We start from the raw sequence: 19527 nt of genomic DNA on the forward strand, positions 1-19527 counted from the left end.
AAGTGCTTTGCATGCATTCACTTAATCCTCTTAGTAACTCAATGAACTAGCAACTCTTATTGTCCTTGATTCCACAGACGAGTCCCAGCACAGCTGTCGCTTGCTGAACGTCACACAGCTAGCCAGTGGGGGAGCCAGGATTAGAACCAGGGAAGGAAGGCTAAAGAGGCTGATGAGGGCTTTGAGATTGTGTACTGAGAGCCAAGGCAGGGAGGGAGGAGGGAGAGTGGATTATTTCATTGAATTCTCACAGAGCATTCTGGAGGTAGCTATTGCAAACTTGACTCCACCTTTAGTTTAAAAAGTTAACTTCTCCAAAGTTGATAAAATGTAGTAACAATTACATCTAGAATGTCTTGAGCACTTACTATGTGCCTGGCACCTTGCATCTATTTTCATATTTAACCCTACAAGCTTGTGAGAAGAGGTGCTGATATCCTCATTTTAGAGATGAGGAAATGGAGCCACAGGGAGACTGAGAAACATGCCTGAGATTCCAAAGCATGAAAAAGATAGAGCTGGGATTATTTCCCACAGCTGCAACTCCATCCATCTGACCCCAGAATCCTCACTCCTTATCATTTTGCTATAACTACCCTTAGGATTGTGGTGAGGTTATTGTAAGGATCACATGAATTAATACGTATAGAATCACCAGATCTGTAAGACTCAACACTATTTTTTTCTGCCTTGACTACCTTCCATGTGGAAACCGTATAATATAAACAAATCCCTACCATTCTATTGTCAGCAAATGTATTCACAATGCAGAGGTTATAAATAGGAAGAAATGAAGTTTCTTACAATTACCTTGTGAGGCAGTTCTCTGAAATTTGGCAACTGACATGAAATGTGATTGCATATTTCACACTGCCATATTTAAATAAATGTGCTGCCCTGTTATGGATACTATAGATAATATCTGGTTGTTTCTGCCTTTGAGGCATTCCAATTCCAACCAGACTTACATTGGATTGTGTGGGAATGCCCTGTTGTAGGGCCTGGGCCCGTAGTCGGTTCTCTAAAGAGTAAAAATGTCTAAACTCTGAAGAATAGAAATGGAATTATGCGCAAGTCTGAAGAAGAATATTACATCTTTCTTTCTCTGCCAGGACCTGGCTCGTTGGAAGAGTCGTAGAAGAAGTGTTTCTCAGGACTTAATCAAGAAAGAGGAAGAAAGGAAAAAAATGGAGAAGTTACTGGCTGGAGAAGATAGGACAAGTGAACGAAGGAAAAGTATTAAAACCTACAGAGAAATTGTTCAGGAAAAGTGAGTTCTTTCTGTTGTTGTTTTTAATGTACAGTATTATCTAGGTGTTTTTTTTTTGTTTCAAAAAGTTGTTGGCTGTCAACAAAGGTTCTGACACTAACTTTTTATATTCCCTGTGCTATTATTTCTTTAGTGCTACCTTAATTTCTACCCAGGTCTTCTTTGCAGTTTTCATTAGTTGACTTTGTTAACGCTTCTTCCTCCTATGTCCCATCCTTTAGAGAGCGGAGAGAGAGAGAGTTGCATGAAGCGTATAAGAACGCTCGGTCCCAGGAGGAGGCAGAGGGGATCCTTCAACAGTACATCGAGAGGTTCACCATCAGTGAGGCTGTTCTTGAACGCTTGGAGATGCCAAAAATTCTGGAAAGAAGCCATTCAACAGAGCCAAATTTATCCTCCTTCCTGAACGACCCCAACCCCATGAAATACCTGCGGCAACAGTCACTGCCTCCACCCAAATTCACTGCCACTGTTGAAACCACCATTGCTCGTGCCAGTGTTCTGGATACCAGCATGTCAGCAGGCAGTGGGTCTCCAAGCAAAACTGTCACTCCCAAAGCAGTGCCTATGCTGACACCTAAGCCTTACTCCCAGCCCAAAAATTCTCAAGAGGTTCTGAAGACCTTTAAGGTAGGACAAGTTCTTTAAGAGTAGAACTGAAGCTGGACTCCAGGGAGTCTATCGAAAGAAGCATCATGACCCAAGAAAATGTCATTCTTTTTACCAAACAAAAGCAAAATGTGTTAACATTTACAGTTGTGAGAGTTATAGGTCTCTGGAGATTCGGTTTGTAAATGCTTACGGGACAGATGTTTCCCTCAATTGCTGTTGTTGATACAGATGGACTCCTGTAGATCAATAGTGGAGTTGTCTCCATGAGCAGGGTCTGTTTCCTAGTTTGATAAAAATGGCATGGTTTTTCTGTACTAGTGGTAAAAACCCTAATTTAGTAACACCCTAGTATTTCTAGGTATTGGGAAGTATAGCAGACTCCACAAAACAAAATTTTATTTGCTTTTGGTTCAAATAGAAGTATATGCAGCTACCTCTCTTTTAGGAAGAAATTGACTTATTCAAAAAGATGCAAGGAAGACATGGGAACATGGGAAATACCTGGTCCTCAAGTGAAATATGTGTTTTTGTTTTTTGTTTTGAGACAAAGTTTCATTCTTGTTGCCCAGGCTGGAGTGCAATGGCACGATCTTGGATCACTGCAGCCTCCACCTCCCAGGTTCAAGCGATTCTCCTGCCTCAGCCTCCTGAGTAGCTGGGATTACAGGTGTGTGCCACTACACCTGGCTAATTTTATTTTTTTTAGTAAACGTGGGGTTTTGCCATGTTGGTCAGGCTGATCTCGAACTCCTGACCTCAGGTGATCCACCCACCTCAGCGTCCCAAAGTATGGGCATGAGACACCACACCCAGCCGAGATAGGTTTTTTAAGCAAGTGGAACTAAATTAGGTTGTTTTGCTAATGAGTGTGTGAAATAATGTTTCAGACTGACGAACTTGTGGAAACCAAACATCTTTTCACTTCCTCAAATTCAAGTATTTTCCCTTATATCAGGAGGAAACATTCATCCTTTGTCTTGGGATCAGTTCCTCTTGTCGTTGCACTCAAAGAGTTTGTAATAGACAGAGGTGGAATGCATCACTCGAGATGTGACCATTACGTAGAAAAGTTTTCATGACCGATTGAGCAATGTGATGCCGTGTATCTTCCTTACTGTATTTCAAAGGGAACCAAACCACACTTTCTGACTTTTGCTAAAATAACTCTGAACGTATCTCCAAAATCTCTACCTTGGGCTTTGATAAAACAAAAGAAAAGTGTCCTGACTGTCTCATCTGGATTGTATTGAGCTGCTTGTCCCCTTATAATGGCAGGGGCCATGTCTCTGTTATTCATGGCTTCATCCTGAGGGGCTGGCACAGGTGCCCAGGGCAGAGTAGGCACTTAGCAAGTGCCCCTTAAATAAATACATGATTTTTTTTTTCTGAGAAGACGAGCTGCTAATCATACGGACTCACACACACACAGATATACACATGCCCATGTATGCTCAGTGGTTTACCTGTTTCAGAAGCTTTCCTTCATCTAGGGCCTGGGATAATGAACAGCTATGATATTTCCTGAAGGAAGAATCTGTGTTGAGGTAGCCCAGAATAGGAAAGGGAATACATTTATTTAACTGGATTTCCAAGGCATCTGATCATAAATCTGGATGTCCACTTCCCCTCCTTTATGTAAGTAGTACTAAGTGATTGTTTAAACAGAAGAATTAGCATAGATGATTTTATGGCGGAACTTCAGCTCTGAGAAAACTGCTCTTCACCACTGTGGCAGGGTGGTATGGTGGCCTCAGGAAGCACTTCCATGGAGGGGTTATTAAAGAATTTGAGCAGAGGCCCTCTTAGAGCTGGAGATCACTCCTGACCACTCACTAGTGGGGGTCCCCTGCCTCATCGTAGTCCTCATTGGCTAGTATTTCTATTGATGGCCTACAGTTCCATTACTGAGTGCGTGGACAGCAACTTTGATCAAAGGTCAAAGGTAGTATGCACATCAGACCATTGTTACCAGCTAACAATGCCAGGACAGAAGCCAAAGGGGTGTGTGTGTGTGTGGTGTGTGTGTGTGTGTGTGTGTGTGTGTTTCTTCTTGGAGAGCAGGGAATACAGGCTTAGTTGTTTTCCCAGTACAACAGAATTAAGGGTAAAGGAAGATCAAGAGAAATAGTTTAAGGCAGTGTTTTTCAAACTGAGAGTTACCACCTGTTGCTAGGTCATAAAATCAATTTAGTGGTTTGATGCCAACATTAAAAAAAATGAACTGGAATAGAATACAATTAAAAAAAAACATAGTGTGTCACAAGTGAAGGCAAAATTGCTTAGGGAAATTTCTGTTTCAGTTACATTTATGTATGTGTGTGCTGAGTTGTGATTTAAATTTCTTTTCATGGGTAACAGATAGCAGAGTGAGAAGGCCAGTTGCCTAAAGTAAATAAACTATAACTAATATCCAGCCTTCCATTATTTATTTTAAAAGATTTTAAAAGGCCTAATGAGGCTGGGTGAGGTGGCTCATGCTTATAATCCCAGCACTTTGGGAGGCCGAAGCAGGTAAATCACTCGAGGCCAGGAGTTCAAGACCAGTCTGGCCAACGTGATGAAACCCTGTCTCTGTTAAAAATACAAAAATTAGCCAGGCCTGATGGCACATGCCTGTAATCCCATCTACTTGGGAGGCTGAGGCACCCGACTCGCTTGAACCTGGGAAGCAGAGGCTGCCCTGAGCCGAGATTGCGCCACTCCACTGCAGCCTGGGTGACAGAATGAGACTCCATCTCAAAAAATAAAATAAATAAATAAGTAAATAAATAAGAGACCTAATGATAATAATGGTTAATAGTTAAGTACTTAAAATGTGTCACATACTGTTCTAAATTCTGTACATATAGTAATCCGTAAAATCTCTATAACAGCACTATGAGGAAGATACTGTTACTTTAAATTTTGCGTCTGAGCACAGAGAATAGGACACCTGTCGAGGATTCCATGCCTGTTAAGTGGTAGAGCCAGGTTTCAATCAGGTCACCTAACTGCAGAGCTCCTTCTCAAAACCACCCTACATTCTGCCTCAAATTTCAAGACTGAGATTTCCAGATGCCTTTCAGTAAGCCAGGCTAACCACCCTCTCCGGTTCCCCCTTTCTTGCTCTAACTGTCTCGCCTAGATGTGAGTGCAAAAGCAAAAATATTTTCATGTGCATAGTCTTTGTGTCTTTAAAAAACGGAGGTTATAAAAATAACCAGAAATGGAGATTCGCGAGCATGGTATCAGATCCCTTGCCCTCTGCCATAGCTTCAAAAAAAAAAGTATCTGTTACCCCTGCTACCACCACAGGATAACCTGTAAAATATTCCTGATCTGTGGTAAGTTCCACCTCATTTATATGCTAGCCAGAAAAAAAAGTCAAAATTGTGGAATAGCAGTCAGAACTGAAATGAAACATTATTGGAACCCCAATATGTGGTGTGTGTGTTTAAGATTCTTTGGTTTTCTGTACTTTAAAGTAAAAGCACACCATAAATGAACATGAAATGGAATCTAAAGAGAAGTCGCCCAAGCAGGTCAACTACCTTATAAGGAGGCCCTTAAGGATAGCATTTATAGAAGCCCTAACTTATAGATCCCATCAAAACATTAGAGAGACCTGTTTCTTGATTGGACTATGGTTATTAAATGATCATCTTTTGAGGTAATTCTGTATGTGTCATTTTATTACAGTCTTTGATTTAGGTATAGCATTTTTTTTTTGTCTGTTCTGGGTTTTATAGGTAGATGGGAAAGTCAGCATGAACGGAGAAACGGTTCATAGAGAGGAGGAGAAGGAAAGAGAGTGTCCCGCGGTGGCACCTGCCCACTCCTTAACCAAGTCCCAGATGTTTGAAGGTGTGGCCAGAGTGCATGGGTCTCCACTGGAGCTGAAACAAGACAACAGCAGCATCGAGATCAACATAAAGAAGCCAAACTCTGTTTCCCAAGAGCTCACAGTAAGAGCCAAACATTTCCCCACTTCCCTTTGGGATGATTCCATGGTGAAAGAATCTGTTTTTAAAAATATGTAGGTCATGATAATGACCATTTCTTTCTATGTTGGCGTATTAGTTTTCTAGGGCTGCTGTAAATACCACAAACTAGATGGCTTGAATGACAGAAATTAATTGTCTCACAGTCCTGGTGGCTAGAAGTCCAAAACCAAGGGTATTGGCAGGGGTGGCTCCCTCCTTTGGTCATGAGGGAGAATCTGTTTCAGGCCTTTTTCCTGGTCTCTGGTGGCTGCTGGCAGTTTTGATGTTCCCTGGCTTACAGATGCGTCATCTCCATCTCTGCCTTCGTCTTCACTCATCTTCTCCCTGCAGATGTGTCTGTATTTCGATTTCCCCTTTATATTTTATTTATTTATTTTGAGATGGAGTTTTGCTCTTTTTGCCCAGGCTGGAGTGCAATGATGCGATCTTGGCTCACTGCAACCTCCACCTCCTGGATTCGAGTGATTCTCCTGCCTCAGCCTCCCGAGTAGCTGGGACTACAGGTTCGCATTACCACACCCAGCTAATTTTGTATTTTTAGTAGAGACAGGTTTCACCATGTTGGACAGGCTGGTCTTGAACTCCTGATCTCAAGTGATCCACCTGCGTCAGCCTCCCAAAATGCTGGGATTACAGGCATGAGCCACTGTGCCTGGCCTGATTTCCCCTTTTTAGAAGAACACCAGTCATACTGAGTATGTCCACCCTCCTCCAGTGTGACCTCATCTTCACTAATCACATCTGCAGCAGCCCTTTTTCCAAATAAGGTCATATTCTGAGTAGTAAGGGTTAGGACTTCAATAATACGAGTTTTGGGAGACACGATTCAACCTGGATTATTGGAGTATAATGGAAGGTGTTATAATTTATAAGCTTATTTTTCATGTCTCATTATTGGTGTCTAGTGTTATAGAATAATAAGTAAATCTTTAAAATACCTTTTTTCTTCCTGTTTGTTCAGGACCTCATTAGACTTGTTAATGTCATTTGAAAATAACGGGTGCTATCAGAATCTGGCTTTCCATCCCCGGTGATATATATAAAAGGATCTTTTTCTTATTAGTTAAAGAAACAAAAATCCATTTAAAAGCTGAAAGTGATGTAAAGCATGAGATCACTACTGAATGGCCAAGCTAAAAAATGTAGGCTAATTCAGAGTCGGCAGAAAAGTGAACTCAAAATAACATAATATTTGTTGCTTTGGAGTAGAAGGCATTACTGGGAAAATTACGCCTTCTTCCATCTCTCATCAGAAAGGCTCACACTGGTTTTACTAATCTAACCAAAACTGTCACTACCCAGATGCAGCCCAGCTTTCCTGGTGCGGGCTGGACTCTGTTCAGCCTCATTTGTCCTCACCAGAGGCTGAGTTTCTGCTGTTCTCTTTTATAGCATTTGGGTTTGTATTGTAGTGAAAAGAAGGGAAGATTGTTAAGATGTTTTCTCCTAGCACCTAGAAAGGCTTGGTGTGAAAGGAAACATCTTCCAGCACCAACGGGGCTGAGTGTTAGGTGACCCAGCTAGCTTAAACCCACCCACAAGGCCGGATATATCATTATTTTTCCCCTCTATGATTAGTCTTTTGAAGACTAAAATTACATTTTTTCAGAGGAGTTGAGAAGATATAACTTTCTCCCACAGTACCCAAGTGCTCTATGAAAGAGACTCAAATGGGAATAGACCAAAATCATTTTCTCACCATGGTAACACATTTCCTAGTCTCTAGGAGCAGAGTTTTGTGATCCAGGCTAATGCGGAGTCTCTCAGCCTGGACTTCAATTTTACTTTTCATTTGCATACAGGTTACCACTGCTACAGATTTCTTGCAGATGATCATGACACAGAGTATGAGTTCTGCTAATAGTGTGAGAACTTAGCTGGTAGAGTAAACATTAACTTATGCTCTTGAAATTTAAATTAGAAGCCTCCCAAATTAACTAGACATAGGGGTTGCATTGCTTTTCAGGGGCAGTTAATAATTCTGTTCTTACTTCTCTTTTGCCATTTTTCATGATGAGCATTTTCTAAGCTTCCTTCATAAAAAAAGATTTCACATTGATTACATATCCCCCAAAATATATTGTTTTAAGAGAAGCCAAATTACCTGATCTGAAAGAAACTAAGCTGTTTCAAAAGTTTATGCATGATCACATGGAGAAGGATAGCCTCCTGGACTTTCTTCCTAGAAACCAGCCTGATCCTTGTCACCTAAGGTTGCAGGTCTAAACTCAGAAAAGCCTGGGAGTCTTTTCCTTTTGTGTATTTCTTCCTAGGAGAAATTGCCTAGTCGAGAGTAATTTCTAGTTCAGTGAACCCTAATGTTTCTGAATAGGTAGTAGTATTTATGGATCCTGTCTATAGTACTTTAGGCTCTTAAATCAAATATGGCAAGGGATATTGCATTACTTTCTGTGTTGGAAAATCTCTGTATATATCTCCCAGACTATAAGCAAAGTTAGGACTGTGGCTCATTACTAAAACACTCATTATACTCACATGCAGCTTAGGACACCACAAGTTTTCCATTCAGAGTGTGTTATCCCAAGAGTCATTTGAAAAGAATCACTCTCCAGTAAACTTACTCCTCATTTTCTTTCCTTCTGCATGATTCCAAAAAAAGCATTTCTTGACTGTGTTACAGCCAGTATACTCCTGTTAAAAGAGAAATGGAATTAATTGGTCGTGGTAAAATATGGTGGCCAACTTAGAACGGGTGGCTGCACTTCAGGGCCTCCCAGGGCTTGATACCGGCTTGGACATCATTTTCTGTTTCAAATTCACTTGCCTGATTCTGTGGGGCTGTCAAAAGATTAGTGTTCTTCTTTTTAAATAGTGTCTTTCTTCCCAAAACTGCATTCCCAACAGATACACTCTCTACAGAGGAGGAGCTTCACCCACTACTAAAATGTCACAATTCCTTTAGGGTGAGCTAGAACTGTTCAAAGGGCACAGCAGCAGCAGTAGGCAGGAGCATGAATTCAGGATGGGAGGCAGAACGACAGAGAAGGCAGCACGGGACCTGCTCAGGGAAGGGATGCATGTGGAGCATCAGCGTCTGTACCCGGGACGGGCACTACGGATGACGTCATGTCATTGCTTCAGTTTCCTTCTACCTCATCTTTCTGATTTGAAACTCTTAGGACTATCACTTTCTTACTTAGAACTGGATCCTAAATTAAGTTAGGAATTAAAAAAAATACTTCGTCTGTACCTCCTCATGCCAGATAATTCCCAGTCATCTTCAGTTGAATTACCTTTATGGTAATAAGATTGTGTAAGGACCTACTCTGTTACCTGTTTTTTTGGAATAGAAGAATAAACTTATAAACTCGCTGGGGAAAAATTTTCATAAAGCTACCAGAAAAGTATATAGAACAATTGAGAATTAAATGCAGACTCCGACTTAGGATGGTTCAACTTAACAAATTTCCAGCTCTATGATGGGGCAAAGGCAGTATATGTTAAATAGCAACTGCACTTCGGATTTTGAATTTTGATCTTTTCCTGGGCTAGTAACATGCAGTAGGACACTCTCATGATGCTGGGCCTGGTTGTGAGTAAGCCCCAGCTCCCAGACAGCCACAAGATCATGAGGATAAACAACCGATACTCCATAGTGCACTGAATCTCCAGATGATTTTGCCCAACTGCGAACGTAAGTGTTCTGAGCATGTTGAAGGTAGGCTAGGCTAAACTATCATGTTTGGTAAGTTAGGTGTATTCAGTACATCTTTGACCTAACGATATTTTCAATTTACAACGGGTTTATTGGAATGTAACCTTGTCATAAGTCATGGAACGTCTGTACTAGCTGGTAGAGTAAGAAAACCAGAGGAATATAAGATTGCAAAGAACAGGCAAGATCCTCGTAGGTCCAGTTTAGTCTGGGAAAGTTTTATCTCAGATGTAGATTTCGATACTTGACAGTAAGTGTGGGATTTGTGTTGAAGAGGAGGAGGGGGTATTCTACACACCGGGAAGAGCAGGATCAAAGGCATGGACAGTGGTGAGGAGCCTGCCAGAGGACACCAAGAGGTATAAGAGGTGATGATGGTGCTGTATATTCCAGGCAGAGGGATCAGGTCCTCCTCTGGCCACCCCACCCCCTTGCCCCCAATTATCCTTGAGATATTTCAGGGGTTTTGTTCATTTTGGCATCTCTGTTAAAGGCCCAGTGGAAACCTCACACTTCGTTTTTTCATTTAAAAATACTGGCTTCTGTAAGAAAATCTGTTATAGCACACAAGCAGACTCCTAGAATATAAGACTGTAAAAGAATTTAGAAGGTTTTCTAATCTGAGGGCTAATATCTCCTAAATTTAGTGGCCTAAAGAAAGATATTTTAATGTATGTCTCCCCCAAAACTATTCCAGTGTTTTCCTGAGTCACTGTCAGTTATATTTGTATCTGAAGCTCATCTTTCCTCAATGGCACCAAAATGATCCTTTTCAAAAATACCTAAAATACTTTATGCACTAGATCAAAGGTCAGACTCCACCTGAACAAGTTAAACTGTCTGAGCCTCACTTTATATTTAAAAGGAAGTATAACAATAGCATATACATCAGATGGTTATTGTGAGAATTCATGTCTGCAGGGTACTTAGCATGCTGTCAGGGTGACTCATAGACCGCAGGTGCCCTTCAGCCATCTTTAATATTGTCATACAACAAGTGGGAGTAAGGAAGTTATAATATCTAATACATTTTTCAGAAGCTCAAAAAGGCAATCAGTATGAAGTTTCTTTGGATTAAAGTTAGATGGTCAAAAATTACCACCTTGAACAGATGTGAATTTCATACAAATGAGATGAATTCCTTGTCAGCTTCCAACTCAGCTTGTTTAGTTGTTCCAATTGTAATTCTCTAAAAAACATACAGATGTGGACAGCTTTTTCTAGAAGACAGTTGTCCTTGTAGACACTTACTTGATTCTTCCTGCAGCTCTTTTTTTTTTTTTTTTTTTTTTTTCCGGTCTTTTTTTCCCCTTTTGGAGAGAACGGGATCTCACTATATCGCCCAAGCAGATCTCAAGCAATTCTCTAGGGCTCAAGTAATTCTCTCACCTCTGCCTCCCAAAGTGCTGGGATTACAGGCATGAGCCACCATGCCTGGCCCTTCCTGCAGCTTTTTGCCTCTTCTGTTGTTTCCTCCTTTCCAGTTCTGGCCCCTTCTGCCACCTAAACTCTTACGACTCCCACCCGTCGACTCCTGTGTCCCTCCCTTCCATGCCTGTTCATCGGATTTCTCTCACCAATTCATCTCAAAGGATGTAGCCCATGCTCTCCCTCCTAGCCAGCACAATCTCACCAGGTTTGTGGTAATTCTCCCTCATTGACCATGGGCCAAACTCACCTACTGGGCATCTAAACTACTTCATCTGCTTTTCTCAAACTAAGTCACAAGGTAGGTCTGTTTTTCCCATTTTAAAAAGCCCTAGGCCTTCCTCTTGAAAATTCAGTACTATATTTTCCAATCCAGGAAAATTACAGACAATCGGATCTTTCTTGAAACGTTGCATTTTGCAGTGAGAGCAGGGTGAAGGCATTTGAGTAGGTGCTGTTTTTCCTACAACTGAGACCAACTGCAAATTCCTTTTAGAAGGCAAATGTCAATAAACATTTCTTTAGAATCTGGTTTTCTCCATCTAGAAGTAGTTGTAAAATTGCTAGATTTGATGATTTTAAAAAGTCATTAAAGATATGTAGATACAGATGCATTTACAGATTTCAAGAAAGTACACATCAGGGTAAATCAAAAATTAACCTAGCCGATCCAGTTACCTGGATCAAAACCTCATTTTTTTTTTTATTTGAAAAGTTTAGTACACACACAAAAAAGTTTAAGACATGGAGAGCCTGATTCTCCATGTAGATTCTCTGTCTTTCAGTGGCAGTAGATATTTGGAGGTATAAAAGTGAAAAGAGAAACCTATGCACAGCATATGTGACACCTGGGTTGTGGTGCCAGAGCATAAATAGACTGATTTTCCAGGCTTGTGCCCAGATAAGTTATTCAAGACAAGAGCCAGGAAATCGCCCAGAGTCACAAAACCATTGCTCAGGAAAGGACCTTGGACATCACTTGTTCCAACCCATGGAGGTTAAATGATCAGTCCAAGCTCCCCAGCAACTCCATGCTAGAAACAGGCTCAGCACCCAGGCCCTGGGTCTCAGGAGGGGGTGCCTGCCCTCCTGCTTCACATTTGTAGTTCATCTTCCAGTGTCGTTCTCTGGGCCAGTTCACCACCAAGATTCTAGTTAAAATGAGCAGCCAGATGCCAGGTAGGCTTTGGGCTAGACCATGTCTCTCTCAAGCCAGGAAACTGCCACCTCCCACCCAAGGCCCCAGGGCTGAGTCTGGCACCCAGGCAGTTTGGATCGCGTTCTCAGTTAAGGGGAAGCCAGCTCCTGGCTGAGTCCCATGCAACCTTTCTCTGCTCTCATTCATTCACGTCCAGGGATCTGTTTTTATTTACTTGTTTTCATTCTTGAAAAAGTGTTACCAGTTGGAGAAGGGAAGGGCTCTCCTCTGTGGAGCTGTAACCAAAGAAAAATACAGGTCAGAAAACAATTTTTCCAGCAAGGCAGGTTTGTTTGAAGCCAGCCTCTGAATGTGTCACTGCCAACTTTGAATTCATTTCCTTTGAAGTAATGGTGTGAGTACAAAAGTAATAAGCCTCCAGGATGGAGTATCCAGACATGAGTTAATTAACCTGGCTTTGGGGATTTCCCTTCATTTCAGATAGCCTATATACATTGCAGAATACAGAAAACTGTGGAGAAAACATCAACTACCTATTACTCAAAGACACCCTGAAATTAATGCAAGAATTTTAGAAAATGTGTATTCTTCTTTTTCTCAGTGTGTATGAAGTATTTTTAAATAGTTCCTGTTACTCAAATTGCTTGCTTTTTCTCTTACTATATCTGAATATTTTGCTAGCAGTAGCCAGATTTTGATGACTAGTATACATTTAAACTAAGCTTGAGAGTATACATTCCATAAATAATGCATAATATTTATTTACTTAACAAGGATTCCGCATCTGGCCTCTAATCCCTCAGAACCTGGACTGAACAGAAATCTCCAAGATAAGCTGATGGCTGGGGCAGTTGGGTTTCCAGGAGCCCTAGGAAGGGGAGAGATTCCAGGAGCGGTCTAATCTTTTGCAGAATAAATGAGTGGGAGGTAGAGGAAAGAAAGGGAATGGAAAAAGCAGTTTGAATCATTTCAGCAATAAACGAGACTCTCAGGTGATAGATTGCCTGTCATGGATCAAAACCTTTAAATACTGGAGGACAACTTGGAGCCGGTGTGACTCCAAGCCCAGATGATGGAGCATTGAGGTCACCAGCACAGGCAGGGTTCCCACTTCCCTGCCTACTAGCAGTATGACCCTGGGTAAGTCACTTTACCTCCTGGGCCTCAGTTTCTTTGTTTGTATAAAGGGAATCATATTGGTACCTGCCTCCTAAGCTTGCTCTGAGAATTATGTGAGACGATTCTTATGAAGGGCCCAACAGCACTGACATGTGGCAAATGCGGTAAATATTGATTGTGATTTCTGCTGTTGCTACTATCATTTTACCACATCAAATGTCAGGATAACCTTTAAAGCATCCTTTTAAGGTAAGGTAAATTGGATTATCTGGAGTTTGGTGTTTGAGTGCTGAGCCATACAGAAATGCCTTGAGAAATGTGAGAATTCTTGAAAGTAGAAGTTCTCCGTTAGTCATGCCTAAGTGGTAAAACGTTGCGGGAATGTGGTGCGCTGGTACAGTAAGCCTTAGTGAAGCAGCGCTTGAGCACCCTGTCCCTCTGCATCACACATTAGGTCTAAAGGGCTTCATGAATTATCTCCTTTCATTGATTCTAAGTGGCTCACTTTTCACATTTTAACATCTCTAAATCAGGATCTGTCTTATAATCAATAGTGTGTCATATTTAACAGATGGTGTGTTTTCTTCCTTAGTAGTACCTAAAGTAATAAAAAAAAATTGATGGTATTTTAGATTTAATAAAATATGTTCATTTCTCTGAACATTTTTGGTCTGAGGAGGCTTTGGCTCTGTTCTATAGTTATATATTTTGTTTATAGTGTTTGGAAACACCAGTGTTCTCAAGAGACTCATTCATCAATATTTAATTGCAAATTTGTTTCCCAGCCTCAGAGAGTTTTCTATAACCTAATCTTTTGTGGGGAAGGCAAAGCTAAAAATAAGTATTTCTGCCAGTATTTTCCATATAGACATCATAAAACAAAAACACCATCATGTATTAATATTTCTACATGTGTGAGAAAACACTTTAAATTATAAAACCCAAATTATTCTTTGCAATGCTAAACTGATTGATCTTCAAATCCTACTACCATGTTGGTGGTTCATATAGCAAACAATGTAAGCACACACACGTACCATGACCTAAATGTAATAAAAAAAAGACCAGCTAACTATTTTCACTCATTAAGTCTCTTGCAGGGATTCAACTCAGACTCGTTGATATATTAAAATATTATAAAATCCATTAAATAATACGAAGGTAATGCATGTTTCCTGCCTAGGTTTTTTAAAGTGCATTTTAACTTAATATTATATTCTTCCAGAATTGATAGATGAGTATTCATCATTAGAAAATGCCCATCTAGTTATGAGGATTTCAAAACTACCCCATCCTCCAAAGAAAAGTTACATTTTTGCAGCTAAATGCTATTGTAAAACTTTTTAGAAACTTGGAAGTTTTGTTGTTTAAAATTTCTTTTTTTTTGATGAATTTGGTGATGGTTTCCACCAATGCATTAACTTTAAAGACCTTTCATTTTGAGAGGCAAATTTTGATTTATGGGTAAAATATATATACTTATGAGAGATGAATAAATTTGTAGTTCTTGAGAAACCATGGGGATACTTTATGAAACATTTAATAATACCTTTTCTGAAACTGTCATCTTAAAACCTTTGTAAAATTTATGCAATATTTTATACACACTTTAAAATTTAACTTTAGCTTTTTACAAGAAACTTCTACCAAAAAATGCAATAGTCATTAACTTGCTCTCTTTAAGTCAAAATATAATCTAGCTAATATTTAATTCAACATTTTATTTATTTTTACCAAGCAACTATTGTAATAGCGGGATAATTTTGGTCTTCATTCTAGGGTCAATTGGCTCCAAATGAAAGACAATGTAAAACGACATTGATTTTGTTTTTCAATTACAGAAGTAATACATAGTAATTGTAGAACATTTTGGAATATATAAAATATATGTAAAGAGAAGAAAAAGTCACCCAAAATTTAAGCACATTAAAAATAATCACAATTGACATTTTGTATTTTCTTACTATTTTTAATATATGTTAATATATGTATTAGCAGGTATCTTTATGTGTATGTATAGGCACTATATAATCTTATACATGTAAACATCAAACTGTATATGCAGTTTACATTTCCTATCATTAGTATTTTCACATATCATTAAGTATTCAACATCTTATTTTTTCATGATTATATTCTTTTTATGGACATGCAGTAATTCAATCATTCCCCAATTGTTGGATATTTAAGTTGTTCCCATTTTTTTTACTATTATAAATTCCATCAAGGATAAAACTGATGCATTCAAGGTACTACTGAGAGAGAGGAACACAAGCATTGGTGTAATAACTTGAGGTACCATGGAGATGAACATGACAGTGATGTGGCAAGCAGATAGTGAGGTCCAAATCACAGAGACCCCTTAGTGGGGAACAAGGAGTAAAGGCAAACCTGGAGTCCCAGCCGTAGAAACAGAAAGGAAGTGATAGATATGAAAACGAATGTGTTAGGGACTTAGTAGGACTTGGCAAATGATGAATATTCATGAGGTATGAATCAGAGATCAAAGTGTATGTGATGGGAAGAACTGGTGCCATAAACAGAAATTGTCAAATTTGGAGGAGAAGGACATTAACCCTAGAGGTGAAACCGAAGCTCTTGATGGACTCTCACAGCTGGAGATGAAAATACGAGTCATACACAGAGAATGTAATGGTGAATCCGTGGGAATAATTGATGTATCTGAAGGTCGTTCAGCACAGGTGAAGGAAAACAGGGTCCAGTTGAAATCTTTAAGAATGATCCATATTTTGATGAAAAGGAATAAGAACCAGTGAGAGAAGAAGAGTGGGCTGAGAGTGGGGAGGAGACGGAAAAGGAAAGAATGAATTAGAACTCTAGATTCATTGGGAGTCCAGGAAGGATGAGAACTTCAGACTAAAATCCACAGCGCTAAGGGCCACAGGCAACTATGCCCAAGATAGGCCGCTGAGAAGCTAATTGTAATCTTTACAGAACCACGGAATGACTTCACTGGTAGTATGACCCTGAGCCAATTTGAAAGGCGTTCAGGAACAAGTGGGTGATAGCCATGATTTTGAACTTTTGATGATGAAAGAAAGGAAAATATGAGATGTATGTCCAAGGCGGTCATAGGAGGTTTGGGGAGATAGTGACCCGCATGGATGTCCTGTTTCCGGTATAGTATCTGCCCCCAACCAATCCAGGCTCTCACCTTGAAGCTGCCTAGGAAGCAGAAGAGGGAATTTCTATGGGCAAACCACCTTGTTGGCCTACAAATTACTGTTAAAAAAAAATCATTTTTATAACCTTTAAAGGAATAATTTATTCAAGGAGTGGAAAATCTCTTTTTCAGGCAACCACTGAGAAAACGGAACCGAATAGTCAAGAGGATGAGAATGATGGTGGAAAACCAAGCAAAGGGAATATAGAACTTGCCACATCAGGTTTGTTTCATAAGAGACTAGCTTTAAGGTAAATCATGGTAACTCTTAAGACGTAGTGGAAATAGTCAAGAATTTTTCCTACTGAGCCACAGAAAGGTAGGAATTAGACTCTAGGAATGGTGTGGTTGTGCTGCCACCTAGAGGCTTCCTGGGGAAATTCTGACCATACGGTTAATGTTGCTATGAAAATAGGAGCCCATGCTTTTTTTTTTTTTAAAGGTACCCAGTTTTATTTTGTTTCTTAAATATTTATCTATATAATCATAAAGAATATTGTTTCTTCCATATAAGTCATGCTAAAAATTGATGATAAAATTTTGACACAGACTAACAGCAATAGATAAACGAGAGATAAAAATATATCATAAAAATAGATGCTGAAATGATAAAGCTCGTGAATAGTTAAAAAAAAAAGAATAATGCTATGAATCTGGACAGTGAGTATAAATATGCTATATTCATTGTTTTAGGAAGGAGGCCCGTGTTCCCTAAAGTCTTGATCTTCAATATTTTATGCAGCCTTATCAATATATTTAATACCTTTCTTCTTTTGAGAAACATTAAAACCTCTTACCCTCAGCAGGAGAATCGCTTGAACCCAGGAGACAGAGGTTACAGTGAGCAGAGATTGTGCCAGTGCACTCCAGCCTGGGCAACAGAGCGAGACTCCATCTCAAAAACAACACCACCAACAAAAAAAACTCTCACCCTCTTCCAATACCAAATTATTATTTTTTATAAGTTCTTTCTCCAGTGTTAATTACCAAATTATTTTTAAGTGACATTTTAAAATAAATTAAACGTCACTTAATAATAGCATGTACTTTTTCAAACTAGATTGTGCCTTCACGTTTCGATATGCCCCCTTAGGTAGCGACTTTTCCACCCCTTCTGAAGTGAACCTAATTCTTCTTTATGTATCAGAGAACGCTGTATTTTCACTGCATTATATACATATATCCCACACTCCATAACACATTCCAGTTAAGAAATTCTGATGTTAAAAAAGGAGCACTGAAACACAAAAAAGGAAGCATCAGGTTGCTGCTCATTCACTGGGTATGTAGAGGCTGGTGCAGTGGCTCACGCATGTAATCCCAGCTCTTTGGGAGGCCGACGCAGGTGGATCACAAGGTCAGGAGATCGAGACCATCCTGGCCAACATGGTGAAACCCTGTCTCGACTAAAATATAAAAATTGCAGGGCGTGGTGGCATGAGCCTGTAGTCCCATCTACTCGGGAGGCTCAGGCAGGAGAATGGCTTGAACCCAGGAGGTAGAGGTTGCAGTGAGCTGAGATCTCACCATGGCACTCCGGCCTGGCACCTGGCAACAGAGCGAGACTCAGCCTAAAAAAAAAAAAGAAAGAAAGAAAGAAAAAGAAAAGAAAATCACCTGTAGATGTTTTCTTATCCAGCCCATCTGCCATGATCGTGATATATTTGTGTCAACATTCTGTTTCATGTAGTATTATTCAGATGTAAACCCTGACCCTTACTAAAAACTTCAGTTCTTCATAGTGCAGTGATAGGATATATTTTTTGTTGCCTGTTCTATAATAATGAAAGAGCTTTGGGAATTCCAGAGTCTTAGGTTCTCTTATACCTCTCAGCACACTGTCATCCAACTTATATTGCCAGGACTGGATATGGACTGAAGGTACTTCATGGCATTGTAGAATAAATGGTCCTATAGTTACTTGATTTTCTTTTTTTTTCTCTGTGTTTCTGGATGTAACTCCATTGCAGAACCACAGCATTTTACAACAACTGTGACTCGATGCAGCCCTACTGTGGCCTTTGTGGAATTTCCCTCCAGCTCCCAGCTGAAGAATGATGTGCCAGAAGAAAAAGACCAGAAGAAACAAGAAAATGAAATGAGTGGAAAGGTGGAGTTGGTGCTGTCACAAAAGGTGAGGAAAGTGGTTTAAACCCACAAGTTAACACAGACCCATACTGCAGTTAGCTGCTACTGTGTCAGTGGTGAATAATGAAAATTTATTTTCTCTCCTCATCTTTTTCCCTATCTTTAATCTGTAGGTTTTTGTGTTTGTTTGTTTGTTTCGTGAGATGGAGTTTTGCTCTTGTTGCCCAGGCTGGAGTGCAGTGGCGCGATCTCAGCTCAACTGTAACTTCCAACTCCCGGATTCAAGTGATTCTCCCTCAGCCTTCCAAGTAGCTGGGACTATAGGCATTCACCACCATGACCAGCTAATTTTTATATTTTTAGTAGAGACAGAGTTTCACCGTGTTTGCCAGGCTGGTCTTGAACTCCTGACCTCAGGTGATCCACCTGCCTCGGCCTCCCAGAATGCTAGGATTACAGGCATGAGCCACAGCACTGGCCCTAATCCATAGGTTTTCTAAATACAAATATGCTGCTTGTTCATTGTAAAATGTTGAATGTATATATAAATATATATATATATATAGAGAGAGAGAGAGAGAGAGAGATCCAGTATATAGAAAGTGATACACATATTAATATGTAATAAATGTATCAAGTAAGAAATATATTTTTTAAATGTATAAATAAACATAGAAATAGAATGAGAGAAGGCATAAAAATCACTGAAACATACCTCTCTATTAGTAACATTCGGTAAATGTTCTTTCAACATCTTTTAAAACTCACTTTAAATCATTGATTTTTTAATTCTGAGGAGTTCAGTACAGAGAAAAGTGTAGTATCGTAAAAGTTCTAAAGCCTTACAGTTAGGTTTTAGTTTGCTGTGTGTGTTTGCTTATTTGCTTTTTAATCTATCAGCTTACTAGCTGGTCTCTTTCCAGCACTTTCCAGTATTTGTTAGCAATGATACTTCTGATGCCCCTGGATTTGGATAACAAGAAACCTAGAAAATTATTATTCTGTTGT

General features: G+C 39.8%; 1 protein-coding gene across 8 annotated transcripts in view; it reads left to right on the forward strand.

The window, feature by feature from the left end:
• Positions 1–19527, forward strand: part of LIMCH1 (LIM and calponin homology domains 1) — a 350623-nt gene that overhangs the window by 294504 nt on the left and 36592 nt on the right. For all 8 annotated transcript variants that reach the window (XM_064366648.1, XM_064366652.1, XM_021675666.2 and 5 more), the window contains 5 exons: positions 1113–1270; positions 1492–1900; positions 5611–5826; positions 16564–16654; positions 18402–18565. In XM_064366648.1, the coding sequence (XP_064222718.1) occupies positions 1113–1270; positions 1492–1900; positions 5611–5826; positions 16564–16654; positions 18402–18565 (1038 nt within the window). The remainder of the gene's footprint in view (positions 1–1112; positions 1271–1491; positions 1901–5610; positions 5827–16563; positions 16655–18401; positions 18566–19527) is intronic.

The sequence above is a fragment of the Aotus nancymaae genome, unplaced genomic scaffold (genome assembly GCF_030222135.1).
Source record: "Aotus nancymaae isolate 86718 unplaced genomic scaffold, 86718_ANA_hifiasm-v0.15.2.pri h1tg000006l, whole genome shotgun sequence".
NCBI classification, from domain to species: domain Eukaryota; kingdom Metazoa; phylum Chordata; class Mammalia; order Primates; family Aotidae; genus Aotus; species Aotus nancymaae.